General features: G+C 51.9%; 1 protein-coding gene and 1 long non-coding RNA gene across 2 annotated transcripts; one reads left to right on the top strand and one right to left on the bottom strand.

Moving 5' to 3' along the window:
- The first annotated feature begins 2,550 nt into the window (after positions 1 to 2,550).
- Positions 2,551 to 3,485, top strand: LOC122490232 (olfactory receptor 2H1). Its single transcript, XM_043592831.1, is given in 5 exon segments — positions 2,551 to 2,652; positions 2,828 to 2,987; positions 2,990 to 3,108; positions 3,110 to 3,288; positions 3,290 to 3,485. Coding segments are annotated over 5 exon segments (756 nt in total).
- Positions 3,486 to 5,963: 2,478 nt separating this feature from the next.
- Positions 5,964 to 13,043, bottom strand: LOC122489062. The gene is made up of 3 exons (XR_006298818.1): positions 12,482 to 13,043; positions 12,312 to 12,318; positions 5,964 to 5,975 (listed from the first exon to the last, which is right to left on the bottom strand). It is a non-coding gene; the product is annotated as an uncharacterized LOC122489062 (long non-coding RNA).
- Positions 13,044 to 13,595: the final 552 nt, after the last annotated feature.

Genomic DNA, 13,595 nt, shown 5'->3' with positions numbered 1-13,595 from the left:
AGGGGAGCATGGAGAGGCCAAGAGGATGAGGATGAGGATGAGGAGTTCAGAAATGAAAATGAGTTAATTAGGACAATGGCTGGTGGGGGACAACAGAGGCGGGGCTACCATTCAGGGTACAGGACTTGTGAGTCACAAAGAAGTAAAGGGGGTGACTGCCCATTGTCAAGTTCTTCTCTGCCAGGAGATGCTCTGGAGTTGAGGACATTGGTTGCACACCTGGTGAACATATTATAAACCATGAAGTTGCACGCTTTAAATGGGCAAATGTATAAATATATCTCCACAGAAGAAAACAAAGGAATGGCTCATTAGAGATTCAGCGTGGTGTTTGCATCTGGGGCGTGGGCACGCTTGGAACATTTGCTCAGCTCTGTAACCTAGTTGCTGGTTGACTTTCTTACTCATTGAACTGTAGACATGTGCTTACTCACACTTTCTTGAATATATAAAAATATGGAAAAAATTAAAATATGTCTTATAAGAATGATGACAGAAAAAGAAGAAAACCAAGTATGATACAGAAACAGAAACATCCAGAAGATGTACAGCAGGCTGGGAACCAGTGTGAGGAGATGTGGAGGCTGCCCTGCCCTCCCCCTCCCTGAGTGTGGAGGTCACCTAAGGCCAGGAACCCCTGAGTACTTGTCTCTCAACTGCCCCTAGCTACAGCCTCCTGCCCTATCTCTGAGTCAGCCTTCTATGCCCCAATACTCCTCTTTTCTATAGAAGAAACAATCACCTCCTCTAGGAAGCTTTCCCTGATATATCCACCCAAAGTGGTCTTTCACCTTATTACAGACCCTGTTCCCTCATTCACTCAGTATGTTGGAATTACTGACCTTTATATTTTTCAAAATTTTATTCATTTATTTTTGTAAGGGGAGGAGTGGGAGTGAGGGGCAGAAAGAGAGGGAGACAAAGAATCCCAAGTGCCCTGGTATTACTGAACTTTAGAGCTTGGGGTCTCATCAAGATAAAAAGCTTCTGCACAGCGAAGGAAACAATCAACAAAATAAAAGGCAACCAACAGAATGGGAGAAGATATTTGCAAATGACATATCAGATAAAGGGTTGGTATCCAAAATCTATAAAGAACTTATCAAACTTAACACCCAAGAAACAAATAATTCAGTGAAGAAGTGGGCAAAAGACATGAATAGACATTTCACTAAAGAAGACATCCAGATGGCCAACCAACACATGAAGAAAATGCTCAATATCACTCCTCATCAGGGAAAGACAAATCAAGACCACAATGAAATACCACCTCACACCTGTCAGAATAGCTAAAATTAACAACTCAGGCAACAACAGATAATGGTGAGGATGTGGAGAAAGAGGAACCCTCTTGCACTGCTGGTGGGAATGCAAACTGGTGCAGCCACTCTGGAAAACAGTGTGGAGGTTCCTCAAAAAATTAACAATAGATCTACCCTATGACCCAGGAATAGCACTGCTAGGAATTTATCCAAGGGATACAGGAGTGCTGATGCATAGGGGCACTTGTACCTCAATGTTTATAGCAGCACTTTCAACCATAGCCAAATTATGGAAAGAACCTAAATGTCCATCAACTGATGAATGGATAAAGAAATTGTGGTTTATAAATACAATGGAATACTACTTGGCAACGAGAAAGAATGAAATCCTGCCATTTGCAGCAATGTGGATGGACCTGGAGTGTATTATGCTGAGTGAAACAAGTCAGTGAGAGAAAGATATCATATGTTTTCACTCATATGTGGATCTTGAGAAACTTAACAGAAGACCATGGGGGAGGGGGCAAAATAGTTACAAACAGAGAGGGAGGGAGACAAACCATAAGAGACTCTTGGATACAGAGAACAAACTGAGGGTTCATGGGGGTGGGGGAGAGAGAAGAGAGGGCAAAGTGGGTGATGGGCAGGGAGGAGGGCACCCGTTGGGATGAGCACTGGGTATTGTATGGAAGCCATGAACCACGGTAATCTATGCCAAAAACCAAGAGCACACTTTACACACTGTATGTTAGCCAATTTGACAATAAATTATAATTTTTTAAAAGCTTGGAGTCTTTGATAATGTTTCTATGATATTAATGACGATTTAAATGTGCTTGTGGCTTGCGTCCTGCCTGTGAGCGTCTCAGGGCAGTGACAGACCCGTCTGTGAACCGGGTCGTTAGCCGCAAAGGGAAGACCTCTCTCCTAGATACAACCTCGGTCCCTGACGAGCTCCCTCTCCCCCCCCCCAACCCCTGCAAGGAGGACGCACGGATTATAAGCAGCCCCACAAAATTCCTCTGACAAATAGAGAAATGATCCACTCCACAGACATAGCTTATAACCCGAAAATCCATTCAAAACACACATGACTTTGCTGGTTCTTCTGGCAAATGCGCAGGGAGGACACAGCTCCCCCAGCAGCACTCAGAGCACAGGGGCGCCAAGGGCACGCAGTGCTGGAAATTTCCACTAGCCTCCTTCACCCGCAGCCCGCCAGCCCCAGGCCCCATTCAAAGTTCCATTCCTCCTTCGGGACGCCCCCTCCCTGTGCCCCTCCTCCGAGATGCCTCACCACCGTGCACTCTCCTCCAGGATGCCCACTCCCCCACCTCCGCGCGCCCCTCCTCCAGGACGCCCCACCGACCTGGTGCACCTGCCAGACCAGGTGAGTTCTGTCCAGTCGGGACAGGAACCAGCCATGCCAGCAAGAGCTCCCCGGGGGACTTCTCTGCACACCCAGGGCCCAAAGGAACCCCCTGTGCAGACCCAGGGGGGCAGCACCCGCATCATCCTGCTGTCAGTGCAGGCCCCCAAGCTGCACGCCCTGAACCTCTCCTTAGATCTATGCTTCAGCGCAAGCTGCACCGCCCAGATGCGGCCCACCTGGGGCAAATACCACCAGCCTCCTGGGCTGCCCGTTACTGGGGACCACAGAGTGCGTCGTCCTCACACTGATGGCCTTTGACCGCTACGTGGCCGTCCGCTGGCCCCTGCACCATGCTACCCCTGCCTGAGCCAACAGCTGGCAGCCACCACCTGGGCCACTGGCCTGGTGGAGTCAGCGGTCCTGACACCACCCCCTCTCCGTCTGCTCTTGTGTCCCCACCGGCAGGTGCGTGATATTTTTGTGTGAGGTCCCGGCTCTGATTGCACTGTCCCGCGGAAACGCCACTTACGGTGAGATGCAGGTGGCTGTCGTGGTCCCTCACTGCCCCTGCCCGAGCAGTGCTCAGGTCAAGTCTGCCACAGGGTGGAAGAAGGCGTTCCGGATGCACCCCTCCCACCTCGCAGTGGTCACCCTCTTACAACTCAGTCATTACTGTCTATCTGCAGCCCCCAAATCCCGACGTTCAGCAAAGGGGCAAGTTGTCCAGTCTCTGCTATGCGGCAGGCACTCCAGCACTTAACAACCCTCTTGTTCACACCCTGAGGAACAGAGGGGTAAAGGGGGCACTTGGGACGCTGCTTGGGAGGCACAGGGACCCAAGGGAGTGCTGAGAGCTGCCTGGGTGCTTTCCAGTCCCCAGGGAATCAACCTGCTTCTGTGGGGATGCCTTGTGCCCCACACCACGCCCTCCTCACCCAGGGCGCCACAGGGCTGGGCAGTAGCTGTGTGTGTGTGTGTGTGCATGCACACACACGTGCCTGTGTGTGCACCCTGCGTGTGTCCATCTGTGTGTGCGTGACAGTCCGTGTGCATGTCAGTCCGTGTGCATGTGTCTGTGTGCGTGTCTGTCTTTGTGTGCATGTCCGTCTGTGTGTGTGTGCATCTGTGTGTGTCCATCTCTCTGTGTGCGTGTCTGTGTGTACGTGTCCATCTGTGTGTGCATCTCCGTCTATGTGTGCATCTCCGTCTGTGTGTGTCCATCTGTGTGTGCATGTATGTGTGTGCATGTCCATCTATGTGTCTGTCCATCTGTGTGTCTGTGTGCGTGTGTCTGTGTGTGCGTGTCCGTCTGTGTCTGTCCATCTACGTGTGTGTGCATGTCCATCTGTGTGTCTGTGTATGCATCTCCGTCTGTGTATGTGTGTCCATCTGTGTATGCTTGTAATCATGTGCGTGTGCGTGTCCATCTATGTGTCTGTCTGTGTCTGTCAATCTGTGTGTCTGTGTGTGTGCATCTCCGTCTGTGTGTGCGTCTCCATCTGTGTGCGTGTCCATCTGTGTGTGCGTGTCTGTGTCTGTCCATAAGTGTATCTGTGTGTGCATGTCCATCTGTGTGTCTGTGTGTGGGTGTCTGTGTGTGCATGTCCATCTGTGTCTGTCCATCTACGTGTGTGTGCATGTCTATCTGTGTGTCTGTGTGTGCATCTCCGTCTGTGTATGTGTGTCCATCCGTGTGTGTGTCCATCTGTGTGTGCTTGTAATCATGTGCGTGTGCATGTCCATCTATGTGTCTGTCTTGTGTCTGTCCATATATGTGTCTGTGTGTGCATGTCCATCTGTGTGTCTGTGTGTGTCTGTGCGTCTCCATCTGTGTGTGCGTTTCTGTGTCTGTCCATAAATGTATCTGTGTGTGCATGTCCATCTGTGTGTCTGTGTGTCCGTCTGTGTGTGTGCATCTCCATCTCTGTGTGTGTGTCCGTCCATGTGTCCGTCTGTGTGTGTGTCCATCTGTGTGCATGTGTCTGTCTGTGTGCATGTCTGTCTGTCGTGTCCGTCTGTGCGCCATGTATGTAAGGTAGAGATGGAAAACCTGCTCAGAAGGCACACACCTCCATGCGAGGTGAGACTATAGGAACCATCATGTATCTGTCCTCTTTCCTTTCTTCCGTCCTGAACTGTCCCCATCTCCACACCATGTGCCTGGATCACCGGTCACATCACTGCTTCACCCCCACGTCTGATCCCTGCCACATCATTTTGCTTCTCCCTCAAGTTGTTTCCACTTCTTTATGTGTGTTTGATATTTTCCATCCATTTCACCCTCTCAGATGACAGCAGAACAGGGAAGACTCAAGCTCTGAAACCAGCCCAGGAACACGCAGCTGACACCTAAGACCCAGGCCCGGCAACCTCTCAAAGGCACTCAAATGTCACAGCCTCCTTAGGCCTGGGGCCAGATGAAGCCCATATGCCAAGCGGGGGTGGTCACCTGGGCACCTGCACCCCGCTCCCAATGCCCATGTGTTACCTGGGCACCAGCATTTCTCCCCGCCCCCTCCCGGAGTCCACAGGTCGCCTGGGCACCAGCGTTTCTTCCCAAGCATCCAGGGGTCACCTGGGCACCTGCATCCCGCCCCCAATGCCCATGGGTTACCTGGGCACCAGCATTTCTCCCCCGCCCCCCTTCTCCTCCCCACCCCCGCCCGGGGCCACGGGTCACCTGGGTACCTGCATTCCCCACCCCACACCCACACCCCCACCCCCGCCACTCCCAGTGCCCAAGGGCCCTGCCCGGATCCGCAGGCCAACCTGCAGAACCCCCAGAGCCTTGGCCGCGCGGAGGCGCGGGACCGTTTGCACAACGCGGGCTCTGGCGCCCTCTGCCGGCTGCACTCGGCACTGCGCCTGATGTCGGGGGAGGGACATACCTACCTGAGGAACGGTGTGTACAATACACATACCCGTACACATTTCAGGTACCATTTAAAGTAATTTACACATATTAACGCATCAATCCCTGTCACAACACCACGAAGCAGATACTAGCTTTTTCAGATGCACAAACTAAGAAAAATATTTTGGGGCGCCTGGATGGCTCAGTCATTTGAGCATCCAACTCTTGATTTCCACTCAGGTCATGATCTCAGGGTTCATTAGATCGAGTCCACCATCAGGCTCTTCGCTGATGATGCAGAATCTGATTGGAATTCTCTCTCTCCCTCTCTCTGTGCCCCTCCCCTGCTCTCTCTCTCTCTCTCCCCCTCTCTGCCTCTCCCCTGCTCACTCTCTCCCTCTGTCTCTGCCCCTCCCTGCTTACTCTCTGCCCCTCCCTGCTCATTCTCTCCCTCTCTCTCTGCCCCTCCCCTGCTCACTCTCTCCCTCTGCTCACTCTCTCTCTCTCCCTCTCAAAATAAATAAAAATAAGCCTTAAAAAAAAAAAGTAAGGCACAGTTTAAGTAGCAGCTGAAGAAGGTCAGTGATTGGTACCCAGGTGGGTGGAGTCAAGTCTGTGTTCTTAACCCTGTGTTTTGGTACAAACAGTGCCTCTTTAGCCCAGGTAGGAAGTCTCAGCCTTTCGGCAAACTTTGAGGAAATCATCCCAATCTAGAAATCTGATTTTCCACATGAAGGAGGTTTCCTCCTGGGAGTGAGAGTTTATCACATGCCTCAAAGCTGCTGGAAGTTTTGTTACAGCTCATGGTTTGTGTTCCTGGCTCACACACACCTCCACCCCTGGATTTCAGGCTCCCAGAAGGCAAGGACTGAAATGTTGCAGAAAATTGGCACCCAATTAATTCTATAAATGAGCAAAGGATTAAATAAATAAATATCTACCAAAAAACGTGTAAAGCTTTCTGGAAGGTCCTAATCCCACAGATGTGGTCTCTTAGCTTTTATGGCAATTCCAAGTTCTCTTTGGTACATGCTGATAAGAAAAAGAAAAATCCTATGTTTATTCTAGTCCCAACACAAAGTGGCTTTGGCCGAACATGCACAGAACAGCTGTGTTAACTCTCTCCATCCTCCTCTTCCCAGCCATCCGTCCAGAGTAATTTTATTGTCTCCTCCGCCTCATGTTAGACTATGTCCTGATCTTAATGTAGATCCCCCCCATCTTATATTAATATCCTAATCTCATCCCCACAAGTAATGTTGACCTTAATTCCACTTTTCAAATCGCTTAGGTAATTTCTTTTTCCCATGACCACGTCTGCCCTCTTCCTCTCACTGGCATCTGGAAACCTCCAGTCTTTCTGCCTCTTTATCAGCTCTGTTCACACGGAGGCCCTGGTGTGGAAATATGACAGAGAATTAAATGAAGCAGTCTAAGAAACTTTTAATGAAACCTGATTTGTTGAATAAATGCTTTAACACAGGCTTAAAACTAGCATCTCATTCTGAATTAATTCTATGTGTAAAGTTATCTACTAGAAACTTCAGGAGAAAATCTCTACTAAGATTAGTCAACCACAATCCTCAGTGTCCGGAGAAGATACAGATGCTCAGAGGCATATCTAGCCTGATTAAGCACCACACAAGTGACTTTGAGGCTCTTGGCCTTAGTAAAAACTGCCAGTCATTTTACCAGCACAAGGAAGAAAGAGAATTGCAATCTGGGACAAACAGGTAGGCAAGTCCAGGGGACAGAGGAGAGAGCACACATTTTAAGGACAAAGGGGATGAGGTGGATGAGAAAATGTTGGTTCAGAGCGAATGGTCAAGAAAGACTTCTTTTCTTTTTAAAGCACAACTTCCCTAGAACTTAATGTAGTTGGCTTTTTTTCTTTTTTACTTTTTTTAACGTTTATTTTTGAGAGAGAAACAGAGCATGAGTGGGGGAAGGGCAGAGAGAGAGGGAGACAGAACCTGAAGGAGCTGTCAGCACAGAGACTGACACGGGGCTTGGACCCATGCACCATGAGATCATGACCTGAGCTGAAGTCAGACGCTTAACCGAGTCACCCAGGCACCCCCAGGATTCTTGAGGCATCTTCAGTGTAAAAACATGGTTTTATTAAAGCACAGGAACAGGACCCATGGGCAGGAAGAGCTGCACTAGGGTTGTAAGGAGGGACTGATTATATGGTCTTAGTGGGGATAAGTAAGTCTGTAAGGGATTTGGGAGCAAGGTTCCCAGGACTTTGAAGGGATAGCTCCTGTTAGGAAAAGGTCATTGACTACATACAGAGTAGTAAAATCTCAGTTATGAGACCCTCCAGATGTGTATCAGGGACTATAAGCTTGGAGGATGATTGCCGGCATATACCTTGGGGCAGTTGAGATCAAGGAAGTTCCCAAAGGGATTGTTAAAGGATCCTGGGGATTGAGATAATGTTACATTAAAGTTTGACATCAAGGCAGCCGAGCTCCCAGAAGAAGGTCACTGTGCGTGTCTCAAGGGCTTGTCAATGGGCTGCAAGTTGCAAAGAAAATTAATTATTTTCTTTTGTCTTTGTTCCCCACATCACGTTGAGAAGGCTGTTATGAGCTAACAGTCCACTGGAGTAAACTGGGAACTTGGGAGTGTGGTGGCTTCTGCGCCTGAGCTGTTGGGGGAGGGGGGCTCCTGCTGGAGTAGCTGAATGGTTTCCACCTGCAAGGTCAAGCCCCCCTCTTCCTATCAGGTCTGCATTTGACCAGCAGTGCTGGGCCTGAAGCGCCCCTTGCCGGCCTCTGGACTCCATTGTGGTGAGATTTCCGTTACTAATTTTCAAAGGCAAACAAGAGATCCAAGGAACCCAGAATAAAAGAACAAAGTGTATGAGTGCTTGGGTGCCCGGGGAAGGAGAGGATTCTTCTGAGAGGTTTGAACCACGGCAGAGGGAGCAAAATTAATAGGAGATATTCACTGATTTACTGTGTGCAAAGAGCTAACGCATGTTGTGCATGATGGTGGGAAGATGTGGGAGGAGTTACATCAGGGACCTGAATGATTAAGGAGGAAGGTGGACATTATTTTAGGAATGCATGGAAGCTACTGAATTGGGAAAAACTGGGAAGTGGGACCCTTACAAATGCTTGAAGCCTGTAAGACTTAGGTCCCACGGGGACAGGCACTTAGCCATCCACCTGGTACAATGCTTGAGCCAGAAGTATTTACAGGTGTCATTCAAGAACCTCTGGGTTTTAGTTGCAAATTCAAGTCTGGCCACTGGTTCCCTTCTGAGGCACCCACTGGGTAGTTAAGACACTAACAATGGCAGGGGTGGGGCAAGCTGAGGGCCAGGCACAAGCTAGCACCCTCCCCCCCCCCTCAGGTGGGATGTGTGTGCTATTCCTCAGACAGCACTACCCCCTGAGGTGGGATGTGTGTGATATTCCTCAGGTTCTCCTGCTGCCCAAGGAGGAAGAACAGAAAACAAATAGTTAAACTGATATCATCTCCATCAGTTTATAAACATCTTAGTGATATCAGGGGAAAAGGGCAATCTTATCAGTAGCGTAATCTCCAGGAACTCCCACTGTTTTATGTTGATGCTTTGCTAGGCAGAAAACAACCTTAGCCTGAAGACAGCCAGGCCTCCAGTAAGGAGTCTTCTTTAGCATATGGAAATCTCTTTAAGAAAATTTGTCTTTACTTTACCTCCCCCAGCTCTGTAGCATGTAACCAGTCACTCTTCACAACCCCAGTGCAGCTCTTCCTGTGCATGGGTCCTGTCCTCGTGCTTTTATTATTTTATAATCACCTTTTTGCACCAAAGACGCCTTCAAGAATTCTTTGTTGGCCATCAGCTCCCAATCCCACCATCACCCCAAAACCATGCATGGGGTCCAGCTCCCACTGCATCGCAGAGCCAGGCTTTCCGTTTCTCCCATGCAGAATCAATCCCTCACTCCTGAAGGGCACCAGAACCCACAACCAAAATAGGCCTCTTTGGCATATGGATTATTTCGAGCCAAGGCCGTTGAGGACCAGCGGTGCAGGAAAAGCTTTAAGCAAAGGTAGGCACAGGTCCCTTTGCATCTGTGAGGATGCCTCCCTCCCTGAATTCCAAGAGGACTCCACAACTTTGATCAATGAAGTCATTGACTTAAATCTGCAAAACAAGCCTGTTTGTGCAGTCTGCTTTCATGCCTTCCCTGACTTCCTCCCCCAACGGGCTCAGAAGCCCAAGCCCCTTGCCCTTAGTGCAGCCTAGAATGGGCACAAGCGAGCTCCTAGGTCACTATGAGCATGACGCAGTCACTGTTGCAAAACGTTTGTCATTCTCTGTAAGCCTGTCTCCCGCTAGCTGGAGACCTGGAGATGGGTAGAGGAAAAAGAGGATTTTTCTTCCCCCTGTCCCCACCGCTGTCCACACACTGGGAGGGAACATTCCACCAGCCCACCCTCAAAGCCTCAGCACGTTCACGGCAGCGGCTGCCACCACCGGAGCCCGAGTTTATCTTCCAGGAGAGTCTCTAGTGTCTCCTGTCTTACTCCACAGACCATACGGTGGGCTGCCATATTGGTGACGGGTTTTGAACATCACAGCTGTTTGGGGATGAGTTGGGGGGGGGGACCCTTTCTCTGATTTTCCCTTATGTTAATGGACCATGAAGTGCAAAGAATTCCCTGCTCCAAAAGCCTGAGTGAACAAACCAAAAGGCACCAGTCCAGAGGGGCCCGACCAAGGTCACAAGGACCATGGCGGCAACCAGCATTGGCAGAAAGAGCCAGTGAGGGACTCCGGCTGGCCCTGAAGCATCCAGAAGGCAAGGTCTAACAAGAGGCTGCACGATCCATCAGCTTGGGGTGCAGACAAGCAGTATGAGGAGGTACCATGAACCGTCTCTGGAGGACGCGGACCACACACAGCAGGTGATGGGTCACTCTTTCCAAAGGCAGCTTCAACAGCACATTTATCCTGTCCCATGAGCATTTTTACAGTGTGACATTCATTCCAGGATGTGGGGCCTGTGTTTCTGGCACTTGAACGTGCAAGGCCTTGGGACGGCCTGGACCAATGGGACGTGGCAGAAGTGACACCATGTGACTTTCAAGGCTGTGACAGAAAAAAGACAGCTTCAACCTGACCGGCTGTCTGCTCCCGTGTTTCCCAGGATGCACACCTTTGGAGCCCAGTCACCATGTCATGAGCAATCCCAGACCACATGGAGAGGCCATGCCTAGGGCTCCACCGGACCACCCAGCTGAGGTCTCCACTGATGGACATCACCCATCTTTGGGCCCTTCTGACGACCTCAGCCCCCAGCCTTCAGCTGTCTCCAGTATCTCCCCACTCTCCCCTGTGTGAGCTCCTGACCCACAGAAGCCCAGAGATCAACAATTACTCGTATTTTAAGCTGCTGTTTTAGGGCAACAGGTTGTGCAGCAACGAACACCAGTACGAGGAGTCTGGCTGCTGGCTCTAATCGTTAACAGAGTGACCCCAGACCCCAGACCAGGGCCACACTCTGCCCGAGCCGCAGTGTCCTCGCCAGATGAGGGTCTCGAAAACACAACGCCTTCCTTACGGTCTGTCCTGAGCCTCAGAGCTGTCACCTACAGACCTGCCTACCTCCTTTCTGCCTCCACTTACACCCTCACTCATTAGAGAACGTGCACCCAGGAAGCCTGTGTTGCTCGCTGCGTCCAGAGGAGCTCCTGCCCACGTGTTCCCAGTCAGAACTTGTTTGTAGAAACACCACCAACATGGCATAGAGCTCTCCCGAAATTCTCTGATAGTGGGTGCCCAGGCGGGAAGCACAGTGCAGCCAGGTGGGCAGTCCAAAGCCCAGGGCGCTCCAAGCTCAGCTCCAAGGTCACACGCCTGTGGGAGAATCCATCCCCACAGAGGCAGGGCTGGAAGCACCTGGCTCTGCCAACTTCCTTCCAGCAGGGCATCTGCTCAGCTGGTTTCCTGATTCCCACAGCGTTTAGCTCACCCTTGACCTCTGCAGAGCTGTGCAAAAGACATCTGAGGCAGCAATAATGGTCTTTTAGGGTCTACCCTGGGGCTGGAACAGCACATTTTCCACACCACAGGCTTGCCTACCGCACAGGCTTCTTGCCTTTCCCTGAGAAGGAGCCGCTGTGGGAGCAGGGGAACTTGCAGTGCGTGCAAATGGCCTGCAATGAATAATCACAGTGGACTGGTGTTCAACCATTGCTCTGGGAATTAACCCACAGGAGCTCTCCTGGGACTTCAGAAAGGCCTTCCGAACAGGACGATGAAGTGAGAGGACCACCCAGGCCTCCAATCTTCCACAAAAATGTGAGCATTGCTTTAAACAAACAGTACCAAAGGGAAACACCAAAGCTGAGCTGCAAAGAATCACTTCACTCAGACAACTCAGGGAATCATTCCCTCCTCTCAGAGAACTCAAGAAATCACCTGCTCCTCTCAGAGAACTCAGGGAATCACCCGCTCCTCTCAGAGAACTCCAGAAATCATCCACTGCTCTCAGAGATCTCAGAGACCTCAGAGCGAAATTATCCGCTCCTCTCAGAGAACTCGAGGAATCATTCCCTCCTCTCAGAGAACTCGAGGAGTCAGGAGTCCCCAGGTTTCCTTGCCCTAATGGACCACTCAGTACTTTTGTTCTCTGACAGCAGTTTCCTTGCCAGCTGCTCAGGGTTCTCAGAGACTGAAGGCAGGGTGTGTTCAGGGGCCGCTAGGCCCAAGGTCACCAGCACCCGCCATTCTTCTGTGGTGCTTGATCCCTGGGAGGGAGGGTCCTCGCGTCTTCTCAGGCGTGTGCCCCAGGGTCCAGTGAGCACCCAGCACTGTCACACACGTCCTTGAACAGCAGCGACAGCGCCTGGCACTCACAGCATCCTCCGCGGGCCAAGGACCACTCCAGGCCGCGGTCCTGGCACCACTGGACAAAGGGCCGAGCGATGATGGTGAGCAGGACGAGGCAAGGAGCTCCAGGCACCTTTCTGCAAGTGGTGGTAACGGACGCTCTGCCGTGACTCCAGAGCCCCCACAGTTACGTGCTAAAGTATCACTGACTGGTCGCGGCCCAATCCTGTTCTGCTTTGAGAGGCCCTCAGTGGACCAACAAAACCTTCCTCCCACCCCTCTGCTGTGGGGCCTTTTCACCAGCATGGAGCCCCCCGAGTTCCCCTCCTGGGACTGAAGCCCAGTGTGTTCTCAGTAAGGGATGAGCTGATGAGTCACACTGTGCACTGGTTTATTGAGATTGGGGGAGATCCCTCCCCAAGAGACACCACAGTGTGAAGGGGATGTCACCTCCTGCCCGGAGTTCTGTCTGTCCACCCGGGGAGCCTTCCTTTGGTTGGGATTCTCAACCATCACCGACAGGACACAGCCTCCCAACCTGCCCTCACTTCTTCTCCCTTAAATCCCCCCAGAAAAACGCACGACCAGAGGGAGCAGTTCTGGAAAGAAAGACTGTAAGGCCTGGGGAGGGTGAACACAAGCAGGGGGACAAGGGGAAGGGGTGACATGAGCAGAGGGGGAAGGGAAGGGGGGACATGAATGGGGGGGGAGAGTTGAGGGGAGGAGGAGGGGGAAGGAGGGGGGCAGAGGAGGGGACATGAGCAGGAGGGCAGGGGAGGGGGGACATGAGCATGGGGGAGGAGGGGAGACATGAGCGGGGGAGGGGGGCAGGGGGAGAGGGGAGTTGAGGGGAAGAGGAGGGGGACATGAGAGGGGGCAGTTGAAGGAAGGAGGAGGGGGGAGGAGGGGGCGGGGGGGACATGGGGGGGGCAAGGGGAGGGGGGAGTTGAGGGGAGGAGGAGAGGGGTGGGGGGGGCAGAAGAGGAGGGGACATGAGCAGGGGGCGGGGAGGGGGGACATGAGCATGGGGGAGGAGGGGAGACATGAGCGGGGGAGGGGGGCAGGGGGAGAGGGGAGTTGAGGGGAAGAGGAGGGGGACATGAGGGGGGCAGTTGAAGGAAGGAGGAGGGGGGAGGAGGGGACAGGAGAGGGGGGACATGAGGGGGGCAGTTGAGGGAAGGAGGAGGGGGAGGAGGGGGCAGGGGAGGGGGGACATGGGGGGGCAAGGGGAGGGGGGAGTTGAGGGGAGGAGGAGAGGGGTGGGGGGGCAGA

Source organism: Prionailurus bengalensis, chromosome B2, assembly GCF_016509475.1.
Source record: "Prionailurus bengalensis isolate Pbe53 chromosome B2, Fcat_Pben_1.1_paternal_pri, whole genome shotgun sequence".
Taxonomy (NCBI): Eukaryota; Metazoa; Chordata; class Mammalia; order Carnivora; family Felidae; genus Prionailurus; species Prionailurus bengalensis.
This window is presented reverse-complemented; position numbering and strand designations above follow the sequence as displayed.